The 23,046-nt window shown below is 37.9% G+C and overlaps 1 protein-coding gene and 2 pseudogenes across 1 annotated transcript; all 3 read left to right on the top strand.

The window, feature by feature from the left end:
• Window positions 1-1,536: 1,536 nt before the first annotated feature.
• On the top strand, window positions 1,537-5,589 carry LOC149048943 (uncharacterized; annotated as a pseudogene).
• A 6,109-nt stretch (window positions 5,590-11,698) lies between these two features.
• On the top strand, window positions 11,699-13,423 carry LOC149048942 (uncharacterized). Its single transcript, XM_089198917.1, has 2 exons — window positions 11,699-12,074; window positions 12,260-13,423. The coding sequence occupies exons 1-2, from the start codon at window positions 11,751-11,753 to the stop codon at window positions 12,917-12,919; spliced, it is 984 nt and encodes a 327-aa protein (XP_089055043.1). The 5' UTR covers window positions 11,699-11,750; the 3' UTR covers window positions 12,920-13,423.
• Window positions 13,424-14,755: 1,332 nt separating this feature from the next.
• LOC149048941 (uncharacterized) lies at window positions 14,756-15,785 on the top strand (annotated as a pseudogene).
• Window positions 15,786-23,046: the final 7,261 nt, after the last annotated feature.

The following is a 23,046-nucleotide window of genomic DNA, read 5'->3' as shown; positions in this document are numbered from 1 at the left end:
AAGTAGCTCTGCCACAACCAGCTATTGGTTTGGTTTAAGAGTTTGACCACTTTCTCACTGACTGGGTTTTCCAGTTCTCATATTTCTTTCTTTCTTTTCTGATAAGACCTGTCACACCCAAAAAACCCATTTTAATTTGAAACACAGCAAAGAAGAACGATAACCTGCTCTTACAAGAAAAAAAAATGTAAATAAACTAGCTTGCTGATCATTGTATTTTAAAAAATAAGCGCTGTGATGTAAATGTTGTCTGAGATGTCTTCTGTTTTGTTGTTGTTGTTGTTTTTTTTCTTACGCTGCCTGATATAATGATTGAAATCTAGAGTAAGTAGCCTCTATAAATAAAGTACTGCAAAGAGGGTAACTATTTAAGTAGCGTAACTTATCATAAGTAACATAATTTGAGGTATAATGTTATTGTAGTTATTTTGTTAGTAACGCAAAGTTATCAGTGTTATTGTATAACTAACGTAGAGTAATAAGTAGTATAACAAATATGCTTCAGTTTGTATTCGCTTTTGATAGATACGGGCGGGCATGTCAGCTGGCTAACCTTGGTAGACAAAGAATTTGTTTTTAGAACACTAAATCAAACAATTTTACGAGAATTTCGAAATAAAGTACTTAACATGATCCTTCCGATCAACTGATTCAACCACTGACTGCGTTCGCCGAAACAAGAACTTTCGTGTGAACCAGATCAAGGTCAGAAGACAAACTAAGCGTGTCCACTCATGGAAGTTAGACGAGGCTGTTACAATCTAAAAACTTACCGCTACAGTTAGCGCTTAAACCTAAATAAGTTCGGAATTCGAATCCATGCGGTAAATATATTCTTAATATAAACTAATGACTAAATCATACTAAGCTGATCAACTAACTAAACTAACTAAATACTTCATAACAATTGTATCGTAGCTTGTGTTAGTTTAGCATTGTCCGCTTTGTAAATATCGTGCGTTTCTGTCATTGGAATTATAGTGATATTAATAAACTTATATAAAAAACAATATTTTTTTAGGTCCAAGTTAACCGACCTAACTTTGTATATTTTATCTTTCCTTTTGTTGAATACAGTCGAATCTCGATGACTCGAACCAAGGCTAACTCTAACCTCGTGCTAACTCGAGCCAAAATCGTTTTCCCCTCACCAAATTCTCTAACTTCCCCTCACAATTTAGATTCAAACTCGTCAACGCCTATTCTAGATTTGAAAAAGATTCGAAAAACAAACAACAATTCCATTTGAAATCTTTCCATGAAGACATATACTTTGGCCAGTCTACCATCAAAAGGCAGCTGTCAGTTCTTTCAATAGTATGCAGTCTGTCGACACGACAGTGACTGCTTCATCCAGGTTGTTCTGACTTTTTTTCGCTGCCACCAGGTACCTTCTGCAATGTTCTTCCGCTACAGGTCTCTGAAATATGGGATATGTTCCTTTTTGCTGAGAAAAATATCCTTCGTCTCAGAGAGTGTTTCATCCATGAGATGGAAATGATGTAAGCAATAAAACGTTGTTTACGGAATGCCCACATGTTCTCAAAAAGCACTGTCCTTGTTTACGTTCTCTTTTCATACTATTGCTATGGCAACGAGGTCTATTGTGGGCGTTTCATGATGTCTTTTGATTCCCTCTTATACCACCGTGTCCTGATCGGCCAGGTGAGGAAGCCGTTGCTCACTCGTGGTGGAATTCTCTCCTGTGCCTCACGGATGCTTGTCTCTTACGTCCTGTTGATCAACCAAATGTCAGAGTCCGACCATGGCGTATGTAAGTTAAACGGTGGAAAAGAAGGCAAGCAAGAAACCATAAAAGAAAGAGCTGAGTCCTTCTTAATATACCTTTAAAATATTAGCATTTTGTCAAGTACTAACGACAAAAGCAACATAGAGCACAATGAACGATATGGAGAAAAACCTTGCGGCAAAACATTGCAATTAATTAGAAAAGTTTGCACTACGAATAAGGAAGATGGTAAATTTTGAGTTCGGTAGTCAAGTAGAGAAAGATGTTTTTTGTCTTATCTCGAGTAAGAGACAAAGAAAAATACTGAGTCCACATAAGAAATTCAAACTCAGACCTTCGCATTCCGCGCATCGAAACATCAAAGCGCTGAATTCCGAGGGTCGGGGACTCGATTTCTTATTAGAACTTATAATTTTTTCTTTCTTCCAAGTTCTTGACACGACGAAACTATCTTTCTTTAGTTTTGCTCATTATTTGCCGGTAAAACCTTGATCATTAGAAATGTTTAATGATCCTAATGAAGCATTAGAACAATGGTATTGTTTATCTAACAATGTACTTGGCAAGCACATGCCTTTCAAGACACGTCGAGTTAAAATTCAACACCGACCTGAATGGTTTTCTGCTACAATAAGTTCTGCGATCAAACAGCGTAAAAACTTACATAGGCAAGCAATTCGGTATAATACCGATAATACCGAATTGCACTGGCGAGCATATCGTCTAGCGCGCAATCAAGTTATCTATTTAATACGGAAAGCTAAGCGTGATTTCTATCGTAACTCCATTAATTGCAACTTATGGAAAATAATCCGCAACTTAGCTCCTTCACAAAGCTCCAATCTTCCAAACCATCAATTGGTTGATGGAACAATTTATGACAGTCACATTGATATTGCTAACTTGTTCAATGCTCACTTTGTCAATATTGCTTCCTCTGTTGTGCTTAAGAAAAACGAAAGTACGACTCCCAACTGGGATTATCTGAAGGGCTTAGTTAGGTCCAAGCTTCCATTGGGAGCTTCTTTTACCATACTTCCAATTACATCTGTCTTTGTTCTTGATAGTCTTGGTCATCTACCCGCTGGAAAAGCCGTAGACCTAGATGGACTTGGTAGGCATTTTCTGAAATTATTGGCTCCTTCTATCGCATCTTCTCTGAAAACAATTTTTAACCTTAGCCTCTCATTGGGTTATTTTCCTGATCTTTGGAAAAAGGCTAAAGTATCACCTCTATTTAAAGACGGTTCTCTATTTGACCGCTCTAATTATCGACCGATTTCTGTTCTTGCTACTCTCTCTAAGATTCTAGATCGTCATGTTCACAATTCATTTTATAACTTTCGTACTGAAAATGACCTCGCTCTTGCGAGCTTGCTGTTACTGATCTTATTGATCGCCTTCACAACAATATGGACAACAAAATCCTAAATGGGCTCTTGTTAGTCTACCTTACTTACCTTTTTACTGATTGAGGGTGGTGTGAATCATACGATAAGTATTGATCGGTGTGCGTGGGCTTCCTGTATACCCTGGTGGTGAGGCGGCCGTCAGGTTCTCTTAAAACGCGATATTGTTAAGTGCCTTTACGAGCGCGCCAAACGTCTCGTAGCAAAAACCAACGAGGCGTACGCGCTGTTTTCAAGTCGGAGACTACGCTAAGATCTTAGTTAGTGCGACCAAAAGACGCTGTCGACCCGGCTAAAAAAGATGGCGTAGATTACAGGATTCCCTGTGAATGTGGCACGGTGCACATCGGAGAGACTGGAAGACCTATGCAAGACAGAATTAAGGAGCACGATCGAGACATTCGACTCGCCCGTACCGAGACCTCCACCGTTTCAGAGCATGCTCACAACACCGGACTTAAGCCACTCTGGAACGAAGTAAAGTTTATTGATCGTGACCCTTATTACTACACGCGCAGGGTCAAAGAAGCAATTCATATAAGACTTCACCCTAGCAACGTCAACAGGGATAGTGGAATAGAAATTCCAGAAGCATGGAAGCCCAGGATCAAAAAACACAACAACAGGAGAGCCGTGCGATAGCGGACCACCGAGGGAGCAAATCACTGAGTGAACAGCAAGGATCGAAATGCACCAATCAGAGCTGTCGAAAGACAACTAATCACAGCAGAGCATCATGCTTTATAAGATCACGCCTGATCAGTCGACCTCATTGCCTGAAGAAGACTAGCAGTATGCAGTCGAAACGTCGCGATCTACATCACGCGTGATTAAAACGAAAGAAGAGAAGATTAGAATGAACGGAAGAAGAAGAAGTATGGAGTACTCCTATAACCTTTCAATGTTTGAAAAGCTTAATTAAGCTTGAAATTATTAGAGCTTGTAGAAGTTTAACCCTTCTGCATTCTGAGTTTTTTTGTGATTTTGGTAGACGCCACGCAGCTGCAAAGAGGCAAGATAGCCGACCATTAAGCCTGCGTCAGGCTATTTCTGTACCCAAGACAACAACAGTTATATGTTTGAAGTCTACTGCGACTTCACCTCAGAGCCCGGTTGGGCCTGAACACTAGAAAGAAAGCTTACAGAACGTGGGAAACCCTATACTCGACAGGCTTTGTTCACAAATGAGCCAATGAGCCCAGAGGTCCCCAACTGGGAGACGTAGAGACTTCAATTAGACCGCATGAAAGGGTTGAGATCTGAGTCAACACACTGGCGAATAACTTGCAGTCTCAATCTTGCGAGCGTTGTCGACTATAGAGATTACGTTCGAGCAAAGTTTAAAAACTTCAACTTGTTGACTTATAGGAGTGATAAAACTTGTGAACTCCTCGATTACATGAATTTCTATGGACACAGCTATGAAAAGTGCACTGCGGTTTAGTATCAATCCGCTGGGTACATTTTATTCCACCGAAGCTATAAAAAGCATTGCGAATTTGGTAGAGTACTAGAGTCCATTCAAGATAATGACAGGTATAGGGAGCAAAATTTTGGTCGGTATGAAGTGTACAATCCTAACTTCCGGTGTACATCAAGTAGCTCTGCCACAAACAGCTATTGGTTTGGTTTGGTTTAAGAGTTTGACCACCTTCTCACTGACTGACTGAGTTTTCTAGTCTTCATATTTCTTTCTCTCTTTTCTGATGAGACCTGTCACACCCAAAAAAACCACTTTAATTTGAAACGAAGAAGAACGATAACTTGCTCTTACAAGGAAAAAAATTGTAAATGAACTAGCTTGCTGTTGTTGTTTTTTTTTACGCGGCCTAATATAATAATTGAAATCTGAAGTAAGTAGCCTCCACAAATAATGCAAAGTACTGCAAAGAGGGTAACTATTTACTGAGTAGTGTAACTTAGCAGAAGTAACATAATTTGAGGTATAATGTAATTTTAGTTGTTTTGTTAGTAACCAGTAGTATATTGTATAACTAACGTAGAGTAATAAGTAGTATAACAAATATGCTTCAGTTTGTATTCACTTTAGACAGATACGGGCGGGCATGCCAGCTGTTTGACTTTGGGAGATGACAAATTTGTTGTTAGAACACTAAATCAAACAATTTCACGAGAATTTCGAAATTAACAATAAAGTACTTAATCATAATTGTTCCGATCAACTGATTCTATCAATGACTGCGTTCGCAAAAACAAGAACTTTTGCGTGGGTCCAAATCAAGGTCAATAGACAAACTGAGCGCGCCCACCCATGGAAGTTAGACGAGGCTTCTTCAATCTTAAAACTTATCGCTACAGCTAGCGTTTAAACCAAAATCACTTCGGAATTCGAATCCATTCAGTAAATATATTCTAAATAAAAACTAATGCCTAAATCAAACTGAGCTGATCATCTAACTGACTAACTAAACTAACCTAAGTCTTCATAATAATTGTATCGTAGATTGTATTAGTTTGGTATGTTCGCTTTGTAAGTATTGCATGTTGCTGTTTTTGGAATTATGGTGATATTAATAAATTAATGTAAAAAAAAAAAAAATTTTATATAGGCCCAAGTTAAACAACCCAACTTTGTATATTTCTTCTTTCCTCTTGTTAAATACAGTCGAATCCCGATGACTCGAACCAAGGCAAACTCGAACCTCGCGCTAACTCGAGCCAAAATCGATTTTCCCTGCATCTACGGAAATATAATCACGGTAACTTGAACCCGCGAGATAACATAATAAAATCCTTTCTAATTCCAAAATTTGTTTATGTATACTCACTTCTGCCTACACCCAACGAGATGGTGAAACAATTGAATCAATTGCTTTTCAAATTCTTGTGGAAAGGAACAGATAAAGTAACGCGTCTGTCAACAATAAATGATTATGGGGAAGGTGGATTAAAAATGATTGATTTAGAGAGCATGGTTAAAGCTCTGAGATTGGCATGGCTTAAACGAATATTTAACGCAAATGATGGAACATGGAAGCGGTACTTACAACACCAATTGAAAACATTTGGAGGACTGTTCTTTTTAAATTGTAACTATGATGTTAACGATTATACAATCACTTCCCAGTTTTATCGAGAGCTTCTTCTATGGTTGTCACAATTTCGTGAAACTTTCGCTACAGACTTGAATTGGACAAATATTATCTGGAATAATAAAGAAATTAGAATAGATAAAAAGCCTATCTATTACAAAAAATATTTTGACTCCGGAATCACTCACATCCACGATCTCCGGCTCGATTTGAATATTAATGATTCCTTCAGTTACGTTTCAAATAAAATTAGAAAAATTAGCTTTCTACAATGGGCAGGTCTTCGACACTCAATACCTGATTTTTTGAAAGATGATCGTGATTATATCTATACACTAACGCCTTCTTCGCTTCAAATAAATAACAACATTTTTGATGTGAAGAAAAAGAAATCGAAAGATTATTACTCCTTACTTGTTATGAAGAAATCACAGCCTCCTAATATTGTTCATAAATGGAAAAGCGACTTTAATATCTCAGATGATCTATTGAGGGAATCTTTCATTTTACCTCACTCTGTTGCACTTGAATCCTATGTTAAGGCTTTTCAGGTCAATTTTCATGTTTTATTCTTGATAACTCGAACCACGTCGAACTACGTCTGTCAATACGTGGCAAATCGAAACTATGCACGGCAGTCCAAAACATTTACGTCACGTTGTGATTTTCTGCAGAAATTTAGTGTTCCATATCCGCTTGACTTCTTTCTCATATCAAATTTGAGTCAAATTTATATTGTATGAATAGAAAAACCAACAAGCACCTTTTTTCCCTTTCTTCTGGTTCCCGGTAACTCGAACTCCCGATAACTCAGACCTGAATAACTGCCTGTCCCTGGATGTTCTGGGTATGAGACTAACTTGAACCTTTTTCAGTTTTCCTTCAAGCTTCGAGTTAATGTGATCTCACTGTGCTTTTGTTTTGATTGGAGATTTTTTCCCAAATGACAAATTTTCAAAACATAATTTTCAGCAAAAAACAGTCAGGATGACAATGGGCTATCGATGGCAAAATGAAAATTCATTTTGGTTGCTGAAAATCATATCATCAGAAATAAATATATTCATAATAAGAGTTACCGAAAGAAAATATGCATTTAAGCCAGAGTATCAGGGACTTGAGCCTAAAAGAGAATTAAAAGATTCAGTGTACTGCTAACAAGAACGTTCATGGGCATAGCAATGGTATGAAAACAGAACAAACAAACGATAAATGGTGGTATACGAGGGAATCAATGGGACGCCCACAATAGACCTCGTCGCCATAGCAATAGTACGAAAAGAGAACGCAAAAGAGAACAATGCGTTTTAAGAACATGTGGATATTCCATAAACAAAGTTCTATTACTTACATCATTTTCCATCTCATAGATGAAATGCTTTCTGTGACTGAAATTGAAACTTAAAGAATATTTTTCCGCTTTGCCGTAGAGGTATGTGAAAAAAGACGTAAAAGACTTAACGAATTGAAAGAAAGCATTGCAAAGATTGAAAATGATCCAAACGATCCGAAAAGTAAACGAAGACTCACCATCCTTGTTAGATAGACCAAGCTCACTGACCGAAACACGTAGTGATGAAATAGGACGCAAACCCCCGCGCCATAAATTATACCGTGGCCCGTTTGCCGCTGTACCCTTGAACCGCTGGCTGTAAAGCTGATGGCCGTGGCCATTGGACTGCAGACCGTGAGCTTTGCATTAGGCCAAAAGCCTTAAATTATTAAGGGGGTAATTTTCTAAAGAAACTGTGGTGCTGTGTTGGCTGGAGAGTTTAACATGTAATTTAGTGTTAACAACCGAGTTGAAGACGCAAATTGACCACCGTAAAGAGTTTTAGGCTTAATCTTTTTTTATCGAAAAAGAGTTTAAAGGCTGGTGTTTTGAGCGTTAGCCCTTTTGCGGCTTTCCGAACTTCCTAGATCTAGGGAGAGGCTGCAAATTGCCATATGTTGTTTAGAATGATTAGGGAGATTAAAGTGTCTAGCGCGACTGGTTTGGATGCGTCCTTGTCATTTCTTTCTACGTCGCGAAGGTGTTCTCGGAATCGGGCACCTAGTCGTCTACCTGTTTCACCAAAGTATAACTCTTTTGTATAACGGTTATGCATTGAATGACATTGGCAGAGGTGCAGGTAAAGTAATCCGTTATTTTAATGGATCTCTAGGGTTCCGACATATTCTCTACGTTATGAATGAAAGGACAAGTTTTGCATCGTGAGCGAGCGCATTTGAAAGTTCCAGATTGGGCATTGGTTTAAAATGAACTTCTGACCAAAAAGTTGCCCATGTTTTTGTCACGTTTGAATGAAATTAGTGGAGGTTGCGAAAAGATAGTACCAGTCTCTGAATCGTTTTGGAGTGATTTAAAGTTTTTAAGACTGATAGCTTGATTGTGAGGGTGAAATATGAGATTAAATGGAATGCAGTCAGTGTTTTCCTTCTCAGCCGTTTGTAGTCCTGACTGGTAGAGGAGGTAGCGCCGATGCAGTCGTCAATGTAACGGCCGTAGAGTTTAGGTTTGGGGCCTTGGTATTGACTAAAAAATTGATGTTCGATAAAACCTACGAAAAGATTGGCATAGCTGGGTCCCATTTAGTACCCACAGCTACGCCATTAGTTTGTTTGTAGTAGTTACCACCGAATGAAAAGGAAGAGAGTGTAAGAACTATTTCGGCTAGACGGAGTAGTGTTTCAGAGCTAGGTTCCCTAACAGTGCGTTGATCGAAAAAATGTTTTAGGGCCCGGAGACCTTCGTCGTTGGGAACGACAATATAAAGAGATGTAATATCCATGGTGAAAATAAATTTGTTTTGGTCGAGGAAATTCAAGTCACGAAAAATTTCAAGTGCATGTTGGCTTTCCTTAATGTAAGATGGTAAAGTTCTGACGAAAGGTGCATTTAAACTCTTTACGATGGTTAGTTTAAGTTTTCAACTCAGTTTTTAACACTAAATTGCCTTAAATTATTAATTGGACAAGTCAAGAGATTTTATTCTAAATTTTTCAAAATCGCAAGGAAACTTTTGTGATTCTGCTGAGTTAACGCTGTTCACTGTTATACAAGTCAATAGAGAGTGGTGTGTCTTCTTGAATCACAAACTACAGTATTAAACGAAAAATCGCATCTGCATGCTTTGTCTTCAGACCTATTTACACATCGAAAGGAACCAAACATCACTTCTCTGTATATATTAAAAATAAACAAAATTAGTGGCAGCCTGGGGTGCAAAACGTTAATTTAACCGTTTTTCAGGGTAATTTTTTAAGTTTGCTCGTGAGAAATGTGAGCAGAAATTGTGATGTGTGTCTTCTCTCGTTGTTTGAACTCATTCCTTGCTTCATGGTGTAGAATTTCTCAAAGACAGTTATATCTACATTTTTTATTCAACTTTGCGCCAAACGAGAGTATGCAAACCAAAAAGTGCAGCTTCTAATTATTACAAATGTTTTCCAGAGTCTATGTTAGATGACAAACTAGGCTAAACCGACCCTTAGAAGGTTTAAACAGGGGAGCCAGTAGGGAGTGGGTTCCGCAATTCCTGTGTCCAACCCACTTTGTGAAATAATTTTGTCATAAGTCAATAACAGTGAAAAATATCGTGTTCAGGTTTGCACAGTGCTAAATTTTCCATCCGCTGGTCCTTCATGTCGCATGAATATGAGTCCACTGAATGCACGAGGAGAAGTGATGGTATAATCCACTTCGGCTCAAGTTCTCTTTTTGTGTTGTAAGTTCATATTTACTTAATTGTTTGGTTTTTTTTTTTGCAAGAAACATTTTCATTATTTGTCCCACACAGACCTAATTAAGAACCCTCTGCCGTGTTGTTAAGTTGAAAGGTGTCAGTACAGACAATGATGACACTTCACGCGAACAATTTTTCTCCAAATTTTTCAATACCGCAACGAAACTTTTGTAATTCTGTTGAGTTAACGCTGTTAACTGTTATTCAAGTTAATGGAGAGTGCTGTGTCTTCTTGGAACCCAAAATGCAGTATTAAACGAAAAATCGCACCTGCTTTGTCTCCAAAATATTTAAATATCGAAAGGATCCAAATATCACTTCTTTAAATATATTGAATGTAGACAAAACTAATAACGGTCTGAAAATAATGTACCCGACTCCCTTTGATAATACAAAGGCATCAGTGGTTTGGGGTGCAAAATGTTAATTTAACTGTTTTTCAGTGTAATTTTAAGTTTCTTCGTGAGAAATGTGAGCAGAAATTGTGATATGTGTGTCTTCTGCGATTGTTTAAACTCATTCCTTGCCTCATTGTTTAGAATTTCTCAAAAACAATCACATCTACATTTTTTCTTCAACTTTGTGCCATACGAGAGTATGCAAACCAAAAAGTGAAGCTTCTAATTATTAAAAAAGCTCTCCAGAGTCTATGTTAGGTTACAAACTGGGCTAAACCGACCCTCGGAAGGACGAAACAGGGGAGCCAGTTGGGGGTGGATTCCGCAGTTCCTGTGTCCAACCCACTTTGTGAAATAATTTAGTCAAAAACAATAAAAGATATTGTTCTTTAGATTTGCACAGTACTAAATTCTCCATCTGCTGGTTCTTCGTGTCGGTGAATATGAGCCTATTGAATGCTTAAGGAGGAGTGACGGCATAATCCACTTCGGCTCAAGTTACTTTTTTCGTTGTAAGTTCATATTAACTAAATTGTTTTTTTTTTCTTTTGCAAGAAACATTTTCATTTTTGTCCTTCCCAAACCAAATTAAGAACTCTCTGCCGTATTGTTAAGATGAAAGGTGTGAGTACAGACAATGATGACGTATCACGCGAACACGTGTTAATTCTGCTCAAAGTAATGGATTTAGTAAAAGGAAATTACTTCTCCACAAACCAAATTATGGAGAAAGTTCCATCTCTTAGAGTTCTCAAAGTGTGTTCGTAACCTCGGTGCAACATGAATTTGCATAACAAAGTATTAAAATAGAAGACATAGAAGTACTCGCTACATCTAATTAAGCTGACTTGTAAAGTTTATTCTAAGTTTACAAATTTGAGTATTTGGTATTTGAATTTCAGATTATCACTATTCAATATTTTGGGTCCTTCACTCCTTCTCCGTTAGCTTTCTTTGACGCTGCGATTGGAAAGGAATTGTACTCACCTTTTGCGATCAACGTGTTTCATACTTTTCAGCAGGTTGAGACTCATTTTAACAAAGATAAAGATTCCTGAATATTATAACATTGTCATCTGGCGGTTTTCGTTCGGGAGTTCAATGTCGATAATGGAACTTTGTTTTCGCTACATCCTGGGGCGTTAAATTTGCAATAATGATCTTCCATTGTTTGCTCAAAGTTTGTTTATATAAAGACTTCTATTGTAAAGTATCCCCCTCCATTGAACTAGCGTTCCTTATGAACGAGTTCCATAATTAGGACAGGTGAAGAGGCTACCGAGTAAATAATAATGTTTTGTTGCGTGTAAAAGGCTTCATTAAACACAAATTTGTCATCACACATGCCCTAAAGCTCTGAGCGTTTATCTGGTCACATCGCAGCTTCATCCAAAATGTTCTCCAAAAAGATTATCATTTGTTTTGTTCTGTTTTCATACTATTGCTATGCCCATGAACGTTCTTGTCAGCAGTACACTGAATCTTTTGATTCTCTCTTCTACAACCGTGTCCTGATCGGCCAGGTGATCAAGTCGTTGTTCACTCGTGGTGGAATTCTCTCCTGTGCTCACAGATGCTTGTCTCTTCCGTCATGTTCATCATACAACTACCAAATGTCAGAGTCCGACTATGGCAATTGTGAGTTAAACGGCGGAAAAGAGGGCGATCAGGAAAACTTGGTGGAAAGAGCTGGCTATGTTTTCGCACGGCAAAGAAAGGTAACTTGGCTGTGTTTGCCACCTTGGTTCATCTTCCTTAAAATAACTTCGGAACCATAGCATTTTCATTAAAAAAAGTACCAAAACGAAAGCAAAGAACAGTAAGATGTCTTGAATAAACTCGAAATAGGACTAGTCGAGCTCGTATTAGTTTAACCTTTCTGCGTTCATTTTCATTTTCGCAGCCGCCACGCAGCTGCAAAGAGGCAAGACAGCAGATCAGTAAGCCTACATCAGGTTATTTCTATATCCAAGACAACAAATGTGAAAAGTTTAAAGTCTTTTGCGACTTCACCTCAGAGCCCGGTTGGGCCTGGACTCTAGTTATGTCAGAAACCTTACAGAACGTTGGCGAACCTTTTACCCGACGGGGTTTGTTCACAAATGAGCCAATGAGCCCAGACGTTCCCAACTGGGAAGCGTACAGGCTTCAATTAGACCGCATGAAAGGGTTGAGATCTGAGTCAACACACTGGCGAATAACTTGCAGTCTCAATCTTGCGAGCCTTGTCGACTATAGAGATTACGTTCGAGCAAAGTTTAAAGACTTCGACTTATTGACTCATAAGGATGAGGGTAGTAAAACTTGTGAACTCGTCGATTACATCGATGTCCATGGACACAACTGTAAAAACTGCACCGCAGTTTGGTATCAGGCCCGTGACTTCATTTTAACTCACAAAAGCTATGAAACCCTCTGCGACTTTGCTGGAGCACCTGGGTCCATTCAAGTTGGCGTTCATAGCGAGCAAAATTTTGGTCGGTATGCATTTTACAATCCTAACTTCCGGTGCACATCAAATAACTCTGCCACAACCAACTACTGGTTTGGTTCACGAGTTTGAACTTTTTCTCATTGCTCTGACGATAAAAAAAAACATGTAAATAAACTAGCTTGCTGATTATTTCATTTGAAAAAAAGTACTGTGACATCAGTGATGTAGAAGTTTTTTGTTTTTATGTCTGGTTGTTGTTGTTTTTCTATGCTGGTTGATATGATGATTAAAAATCAGAGTAAGTAGATTTCATAAGTTACGCAAAGTACTGCCAAAAATGTAATTATTTAATAAGGTTACGAAATTCATATTACCAGAAGTAACGCTATTCGAAGTCTAATATAACTAGTTGTTTTGATAATAACGGAAAGTAATCCGTATAGCATTGTATAACTAACGTGGAGTAATAATTAGTATTGTAAGTAAGGTAACGAACTCAGTAGCATTGCCTTGTATTGTAGATAGCATTAGTTTTGTATTATTAGCTTCAAAAATATTGTTTCTTTCATTGGAGTATCAATAAACAATAAAAATTTAAAAGTTTGAAAAACTTAATATTTTATTAGGCCCAAGATAAGCCACAAAGCTTTGCATATCTGTTCTACTTGTTTGTTGAACATTGTGGTTTGATCGGCTACCATTTCCGACGTGACCATTTTTGAGAAAAATGAATTTCATGAGAATTATCAGAAATAAATAAACAAATAGATGAAAAAGAACAGTTACTAAGATAAAATTTGCATTAAGTTGCAGTATAGGGGACTTGAGCATAAAAATATGGCAAAAATAATGTCACTAATTCCCTATCAAGCTTCCAACTGATTTTATTTCCCCTAGCAAAGCAGAAAAGAAGAACCCACGCTTATAAGAAATAATAATCAACAGACTTGCTACTCATTCAAGAGCTATTTTGTGAAATAGTCGGCAACGCCTAATATGGTAATTTTTTGCTTTGGGTTGCTTACCTTGAAGTCATCTGTGATCAGTTGAACTGCAACATGGAATCTTAGACTATAGCTTGAGCTGAAAACAGCTTTTCTTTGAATAAAAATTAACGATGTCTCAAATGATTTTGAATAGTTTGTGTTGGTGTTTTTTTTTTTTAAGTGTGGGCAAGGATGAGGTTTGAAATGAAAAAAAAAATCAGTTGTTTCACTTGAAAGTTTCTGAAAGATAACGTTATTTTAATTGGCACAGCACGGTTTTGCACTCAATAGCGAATATTTCTGGAAGACCTACTGAGACTTTACATAAGCCTTAGTAATAGTAATAATTGAGCTTAATTCCGAACTTGAAATCAAAGTGCCCATTGTTTAAAAGTCTTTTGATAGAAGAACCCGCTGAGACTTTAGAACACTCTATGCAGTTATTAATTAACTGTAAAGATGGAATTATGAATGAACTGTGCTCGGAGGTGGACTTCGGTGAACCGATCCTCGATCATGTCTTTGCGCGTACACAACCTCATCACCGTGGGTAGAAAACTGGGTCTCTTCGCTATTGCTTTTCCAAAAAGGCGTAAGATATATACTTCTAGAAAGTCTCTTCAGCTGAAGAAATTTCCCTTCAAATGTTAATTTCTAAGTCACAGCGAGCGTACTACCTCACACATAAAACTTACGTATAAGTCATGAAACTTTGTTGATGAAATACCCGTCTGTGATAATGATGTTGCGATGAACATTTTTCAAAGTTTTTGTAAAAACCAACTCACTGTAATGAAGTAACTCTCTCTTAATTTCTCTTTAACTTAATTGAAAAAAGTAAATAGACAAAGAGAAGCAAATTAATATTTTATTGCTTTGACATTTTTAACTCATGGCCTTGGTGATACATGCATTGTACGCTAACATTTATACAAGTCAAACAAGTAGCCCAACTCTTATCTAGCCGTTGAGTTTCTTCGAGATTTTAACAAAGATGTTGTCAAAAAGCACTGTTCTTCTTTACTTTCTCTTTTCTTACTATGGCTATGGTGACGCGTTTTACTGTGGGCGTTTCAGGGAGTCCTTTGACTCTCTCTTATACAACCGCGCTCTGATCGGCCAGGTGATCAAGTCGTTGTTCACTCGTGGTGGAATTCTCTCTTGTGCTCACAGATGCTTGTCTCTTCCGTCATGTTCATCATACAACTACCAAATGTCAGAGTCCGACTATGGCATTTGTGAGTTAAACGGCGGAAAAGAGGGCGATCAGGAAAACTTGGTGGAAAAAGCTGGTTATGTTTTCGCACGGCAGAGGAAGGTAACGTAGCTGTGTTTTCCATCTCTGTTTATCCTTCTTTAAATAACTTCAGAATCTCAGCATTTTCAAAAGTTAGGTACCTAAACGAAAGTAGAATGAATGGGAGAGAGAAAGAGTGGAGCACTCCTAAAACAACCTTTCAATGTTTGAAAGGCTCGATGGAGCTTGGACTTGTTAGAGCTTGTAGAAGTTTAGCCCTTCTGCATTCTGAGTTTTCTTTTTATTTTGATAGGCACCACGCAGCTGCAGAGAGGCAAGACAACTGACCATTAACCCTGCATCAGGCTTTTTCTGTATCCAAGACAACAACGGTGATATGTTTAAAGTCTACTGCGACTTCACCTGACAACCCGGCTGGGCCTGGACACTAGTTATGTCAGAAAGCTTACAGAACGTTGGGAAACCTTTTACCCGACAGGCTTTGTTCGCAAATGAGCCAATGAGCCCAGAGGTTCCCAACTGGGAGGCGTACAGGCTTCAATTAGATCGCATGAAAGGACTGAGATCTGAGTCAACACACTGGCGAATGACTTGCAGCTTCGATCCTGCGAGCGTTGTCGACTATAGAGATTACGTTCGAGCAAAGTTTAAAAACTTCGACTTGTTGACATATAAGGGTGCTAAAACTTTTGAACTCGTCGATGACATCAATGTCCATGGACACAGCTCTGAAAAGTGCACCGCGGTTTAGTATCAATCCGCTGGATACATTTTAGTCCACCGAAGCTATACAAAGCATTGTGCATTTGGTAGAGCACCAGGGTCCATTCAAGATAATGACAGGTATAGCGAGCAAAATTTTGGTCGGTATGAAGTGTACAATCCTAACTTCTGCTGCAAATCAAGTAGCTCTACCACAAACAGCTATTGGTTTGGTTTAAGAGTTTGACCACTTTCTCACTGACTGACTGTATTTTCCAGTCTTCATATTTCTTTCTTACTTTTCTGATGAGACCTGTCACACCCAAAAAAACCCCTTTAATTTGAAACACAGCAAAGAAGAACGATAACCTGCTCTTACAAGAAAAAAAATTGTAAATAAACTAGCTTGCTAATTATTGTATTTGAAAAAAAAGAGCGATGTCATGTAAATGATGTAAATATCTTCTGTTTTGTTGTTGTTGTTGTTTTTTCTTACGCTGCCTAATGTAATAATTGAAATCTAGAGTAAGTAGCCTCCATAAATAATGCAAAGTAGTGCAAAGAGGGTAACTATTTAAGTAGCGTAACCTATCAGAAGTAACGTAATTTGAGGCATAATGTAATTGTAGTTGTTTTGTTGGTAACGCAACGTAATCAGTGGTATCGTATAACTAACGTAGAGTAATAAGTAGTATAACAAATATGCTTCAGTTTGTATTCTCTTTTGATAAATACGGGCAGGCATACCAGCTGGCTGACCTTGAGGGATAAAAATTTGTTGTTGGAACACTAAATCAAACGTGAATTTCGAAATGAACAACAAAGTACTTAATTATAATTCTTCTGATCAAGTGATTCTATCAATGACTGCGTTTGCAAAAACAAGAACTTTCGGGTGGGTCCAAATCCAGGTCATTAGACAAACTAAGCGCGCCCACCCATGGAAGTTAGACGAGGCTTCTACAATCTAAAAACTTATCGCTACAGCTAGCGCTTAAACCAAGATCACTTCGGCATTCGAATCCATTGAGCAAATTTATTCTAAATAAAAACTAATGACTAAATCAAACTGAGCTGATCAACTTACTGACTAACTAAACTAACTAAATACTTCATAACAATTGTATCGTAGATTGTATTAGTTTAGTATTGTCCGCTTTGTAAATATTGTATGTTGCTGTTATTGAAATTATGATGATATCAATAAATTAATGTAAAAAAAAAAAATTTGTTTTAGCCCAAGTTAAACAACCTAACTTTGTATATTTCCTCTTTCCTTTTATTAAAAACAGTCGAATCCCGATGACTCGAACCAAGGCTAACTCGAACCACGCGCTAACTCGAGCCAAATCGATTTTCCCTGGATTTTGGTCATGCATCTACGGCAATTTCATCCACGGTAACTTGAACCCGCGATAACTTGAACCTCCGATTAACTCGGGGCAATTTTCGTTTCCATTAAGGTCATTCTTCATACATTTTACTCTTGATAACTCGAACCACGTCGAACCACGTCTGTCAATACGTGGCAAAACGAAACAATACACGGCAGTCCAAAACAATTACGTCACGTTGTGATTTTCTGCAGAAATTTAGTGTTCCATTTCCTCTTGACTCCACTCTCTTATTAAATTTGATTCAAATTTATATTGTATGAATATAAAAAAACAACAAATACCCTTTTCCCCTTACTTCTGGTTCGCGGTAACTCGAACTCCCGATAACTCAGACCTAATCTCGTACCCAGATCCTACCGTGTAACTGAATGACCGCCTGTCTCCCTGGATGGTCTGGATACGAGACTAAATTGAACCTTTTTTAGTTTTCCTTGAAGCTTCGGGTTCATGTGATTTCACTGTACTTTGTTTTGATTGAAGATTTTTTTTTGGTTGCTAAAAATCATATCATCAGAAACAAATATATTCATAGTAAGAGTTACTGAAAGAAAATATGCCTTTAAGTTGCAGTATCAGAGACTTGAACATAAAAACATGCCAAAAAATATTTACAATTTAAATTCAAACTCGTCTAGACCTTTTCCAGATTTGAAAATAATTCGACAAAAAAAAAAAAAAAACCACAATATCATTTGAAATCTTTCCACGAAGACATATACTTTGGCCAGTCTACCATCAAAAGGTAAATGCCTGTTATTTCAATAGTATGCCATCTGCCGACTCGACAGTGACTGCTTCATGAAGATTTCAGGGCCTATAATTAGGTTCTTCCAGGTTGTTCTATCTTTTGCTCGCTGCCCCCAGGTACCTTTCAGGTCTCTGAAATATGATCTATGCCCCTTTTCGCTGAAAAAGATATCCTCTAAGTTTCAAATTTCAGTCACAGAAAGCGTTTTATCTATGAGATGGAAAATGATGTAAGTAATAGAAGGTTGTTTACCCACATGCTCTCAAAAAGCACTGTTCTCTTTTACATTCTCTTTCCGTACTATTGCTATGGCGACGAGGTCTATTGTGGGCGTTTCATGGAGTATTTCCTTCTTACAACACCATTTATCATTTTTTTGTTCTGTTTTCATACTACTGCTGTGCGCATGAACGTCATTGTCAGCAGTATCCTGAATCTTTTGATTCTCTTTCCTACAACCGCATCCTGATAGGCCTGTTGATCAAGTTGTTATTCTCTACTGTGCTCACAGATGCTTCCTTGAATTACCTTTAAAATATTAGCATTTTGTACTAACAACAAAAGTAACAAAAAGGAGAGTGAACGATATGTAGAAAACCTTGCGACAAAACATTACAAGTTTAGGTAAACAATCAGGAAAGTTTTGCATTACGAATAAGAAAGATGGTAAATTTTGAGCTTGGTAGTGAAGTAGAGAAAGATGTTTTTTGTCTTGTCTCGAGAGAGAGACGAAGAAAAATTCTGAGTCTCCATAAGAAATTCAAACTCAGATCTTCGAATTCCGCGCATCGGAGCATCGAAGCGCGGAATTCCAAGGGTTAGAGCCTCGATTTCTCATGAGAACTTGTAATTTCTTCTTTTTCCCAAGCTCTTGATAAGACGAAACTATCTCTCTTTAGTTTTGCTCCTTATTTGCTGGTAAAACCTTGAGATAACTCCATTTTTAAGAAGGTTAATACGAGCCGATAGGTTAATTTCTTGAAAAGGTATAAATAAAAAATGTTAGTAAGACTCCAAAAGCTCATGGACTTGAATCGACTTTTCCAAATCAAATTTCAGGACGAGAGAGTTAAATTACTCAGTCATTAAAGTTGAAAGTTTCCATCAAGTTTTGAGCTCGCGGTAAAGAATAACGGAATTGTTCTGTGGAGGAGGGAGGCGGCCGAGATTAGTTTTTATTTATTCTACACAAACTCATTTTTGTTGCTCACCTATGTAAAAGCAAGTACGATAGTAAGACCCTAAGTTGAGTGAATTCTCTTGTGACAATCTCCAATCACTGCTTGATAATCAGTTCTAGGCTTTGATGACTGCAACCATTGCATTAAGTAATTTAGGCCGGGATACTTTAACTGAAAGATACTTTAATTGAGTGCTAACATTGTTACAACTGGCGTGCATTCCAAAGTCTTATGCAAGGACTCGTAGACTCGTTTAACCTTTCTGCGTTCTTCATTATTTTCGCAGACGCCACGCAGCTGTAAAGAGGCAAGACTGCTGATCATCAAGCCTGCATCTGCAAACCAAATTTTATAAGCTATAAAGATGTTTCTCCTGTAAAATAAAGGTTGCAAGTGAAAGGAAAGTTCTTTGATTCAATGATCCACCCAAAACAACACTACAAAGACTGTTATGTACAAAATTGGAAAGCTCCGTGGTACAATCTGAAGGCTCTAATTTGCATATCACGTGATTGACTGGGGCATATTTATGATCCATTTTTGTTTCTTTTCATGGTGAAAAAGTAAAAATAATGAATTAGTCGTAAAATTTAGTTTGTTTGTCATTTATTAAACCAATCATTTTTACAAAATTCGTGTGTGTTGCTCGCACCAGTCAAATTGCACGAGGTACATTTCTCGGCTCAGGGCCCAGCAGCCCATTTAACTGCTACCTTTCTTGTGGGCGCTGTTGTTTAATATGATCCTTATATCTCCATGCTACGAGACTAATCAGCTAGAAGTCTGAGGCCTTTGGGTATAAACGTCCGCTTTGTTGTAGAGTTCTGTGAAAAAAAGACGTTAAAAGACTAATAAATTGAAAGAAAGCATTGCAAAGATTGCAAATGATCCAAACGATCTGAAAGATAAACGAAGAATCACCATCCTTGCTAGATAGACTCAGCTCATAGGTTTGGCATAGGCATGTGTAGACTGCTGACCGAAATACATAGTGATGAAACAGGACGCAAGTCCCCGCGTCGCGAATTATACAGCGGTCCATTTACCGCTGTACCCTTGAACGAGGGTCTCAATGGGGTTAACCGTTAGCCGTAAAAGACCAAAAATTTAGCCGTTAGGCGTAAAAATGAAAGAATTTTAACCGTTAGCCGTAAAAAAATGTTAACCGTAAAAAGGTCTAACCACAAAATAAGGTCTCGAGTTCTTTTGTTGAGTCTAATGTGTTATGCGTTTATTATGTGTTCTGGTAGCGAGAATTACAATCGAAACCGAAGTGTCGAAAGTGTCTGCGTATTCGCATGGATGTCGTTGCGCGAGTTGACAGACGTTTTGACAGCTCTAGTATTTTACGACTTTCTACTTTCTTTCATGCTGACTGGTTGCGATGGCTGTATTAAAAGCGATAGTAAGTCTCTATCGCGCTGGAGAAGAGAAGCCTATAGAAAGATATAAGACCAGGGTTAAAGTCGCGGAAGAGAATAAATTATTTTCGTCGTTCCAAAAAAATATTATCGAGTTTCTTGGGCTCAACGAGCAAGCTCCAAAGTTCGGCTTGGGGTCATTTGACCTGAAATTTTACCGCCTGACGAAAATCAATGGCAAAGCAGAGAATTACGCCATAACAACACAGCAGCAACTGGAGCTGGAATAGCTCTTCTTGCTTGGCTCAGATGGGGAAAGCGAGCTAAGCGGTAAGAAATCCGTAATTTGAATAAAAATGGACTATTTAACAAATAGAGAAGCCTTGACTGTGCTCTGTTCTGTTATAGAGCACGAAGGAAGCGGCTAGAGCACGAAAGAAGTGTAGGGAGAAACACGAGACGTAGGCGAGTGTTTTCTCCCCACTTCTTGAGACAATGTCAAAAGAAGCAACCCCCAGAACCCAAAGGAAGAATCGAAATCATCAACTAAAAGGAAATCACGTCAAGATGTAAAAGATGATAGAGCGCTTGTGAAGAAACTTAAAGAAGATAATGCGATAGCTGTGCGAACCGATCGTCAACAGAGTGAGCTACGTGCGCTAAATGCAGGTACAGTATATTAAAATTTAATATAACAATAGCTTCGGCAAATATTTCAGTATAAGCGAAGAAAACGGCCAGAACTCTATAAAAGTACAAACCTGTCTTTGATCAAGGATTTGGGGATTTCCTCTAATTATTTATTTTCACATGGCTGAATTTCTCGTAGCAGTCAAATATGAGGCTTTTATAGCATTCCATATAAAAGGAAAATTCTGCGTTCGAGTTCTGTTCCCACCATACGTATGCTTATGTCAGATTTCTTAGCATGAAGGAACTACTAGGATTTCCTCGTTCATCTCAGAGTTACCCTCAGCATCTAGTTCGCCGGGTGGAAAGAGCCAATGTCGTATCTAAAAACAGGGTACGTCGACTAATAACCAAGGCGGGGGGTCTGGAACTTGAACCACTAAATTTGTTGTACATGTACACAGCGCACTGGTTTTTGTGATGCTTCCAAGACCGGTTTAACAGGTTCCGTGTTCATATTGAGCTGAGCGCGCGAACGATTTAAAAAAAAAGTCATGGAACATCGTTAGATAAATTTCTTATTAGACATTTTTGTGCGGTATTGCTGTACATTTGTACTCGTCATTTTTATTTTCATTTACCCTTCGGGCTGGCCAAAAAACTGCAAGACTCTTAGAAATATACGGCGATACTACACACTAAAATGTGTTCAAGATATATATCGTTGTGTTTTCATTTTAGCCCGTTTTAACAAAAATGTCTTACAGTTGAATGTAAAAAAGCATATTGGAGTTATGCACATATAATTATATTAAAAAGGCCAGTTACTCCTTCTGTATTTTTCTTATAATTTGTTTCAGAGCTTGAGAAACTTGAAGGTTCGACAGCCATCAATGAGGCAAAAATCAAATGCGGTCTTTGCTGCAAGTCGTACTCCGTTCAACTTGACAGAAAGACGGCAGCAAAAATATCATTTTTCAAAACAAGTAAGTATTTTTGTGACAACGACAGTATTTGCGCTTTGCTAAATAATCGCTTTTAATTTACCTTTAAGAACTTTTATTATAAATTTAATAACGTCCTTTAATCAGGTTATAGTGTCAGAATTTCCACGTGATCTGACTTCAATGAGGTAACACCATACACGGTGTCCCACTCAGCAATCCTGTAAAACAGCGGATATCTATTTTAAATTGTTACTTTTATATTGAAGTTTAAAAGTTTAGTTGTATGTACGCATGTGTTTGTAAACTGTCTTTTTCTTTTGTTGTTATAGCCTACTTCGATGCATGTCAAAAAAAGAGAGGAGCCGGAGTTAAAGGAGTAAAAACGTTAGAGAACTTCTTTACTAAAGAAGCTGCAAAATGTTTACCTGAACCTATAGGCTCTATTCTGACCGTATCAAATGGCGATGAACAGGATCAATATGACGGCGCGGACGCAGTTGTTTCTGAGAAGTAATGTCGCTATTCTATGACTTTTGTTGCAGTGCACGTTAGTTTATGTCACAGTCGTTTGTTTATTTCCTGGGTGTGATTGCTTATTGCTACACTTACGAACTGTTCAGAGAAGGGCGAATAAGCTAGGTTTGGTAAACCTTGATAGTTTTTGATTTTCGACTAGACGACGTATTACAGCGAATAGTTTTTAATTAAATGTGAAATGTCTAGGAAATAAAAGTCAATAAACATCTATTTACCAGATGCCCTCAAGAGTTCAATGCAACGTGTTCTTTTATACAGTGCTATATAATAAGTTGACCATGAACCTGCGAAGATTTACGACTTGATAAGTCAACAAATCAGTTTCACAACGCAGCAGATGGCCACTAGGATACATTGACTAAGAAACTACTTCAAGAAAATTTTAGGACCAAGGCGACCTAATGTTTTTCATTTACAGTGAAAGTGATGACTTTGATATCGGTAGCCCATCAGCTACAGCTTTCCCAGCTGACTTGGAAGAGGAAGACTGCGGTGGAGAAATAATAGAA

Source organism: Pocillopora damicornis, chromosome 3, assembly GCF_964200805.1.
Source record: "Pocillopora damicornis chromosome 3, jaPocDami1.2, whole genome shotgun sequence".
NCBI lineage: Eukaryota > Metazoa > Cnidaria > Anthozoa > Scleractinia > Pocilloporidae > Pocillopora > Pocillopora damicornis.
Note: the sequence above shows the minus strand (reverse complement) of the source record. Positions and strands in the feature narration are given on the sequence as shown.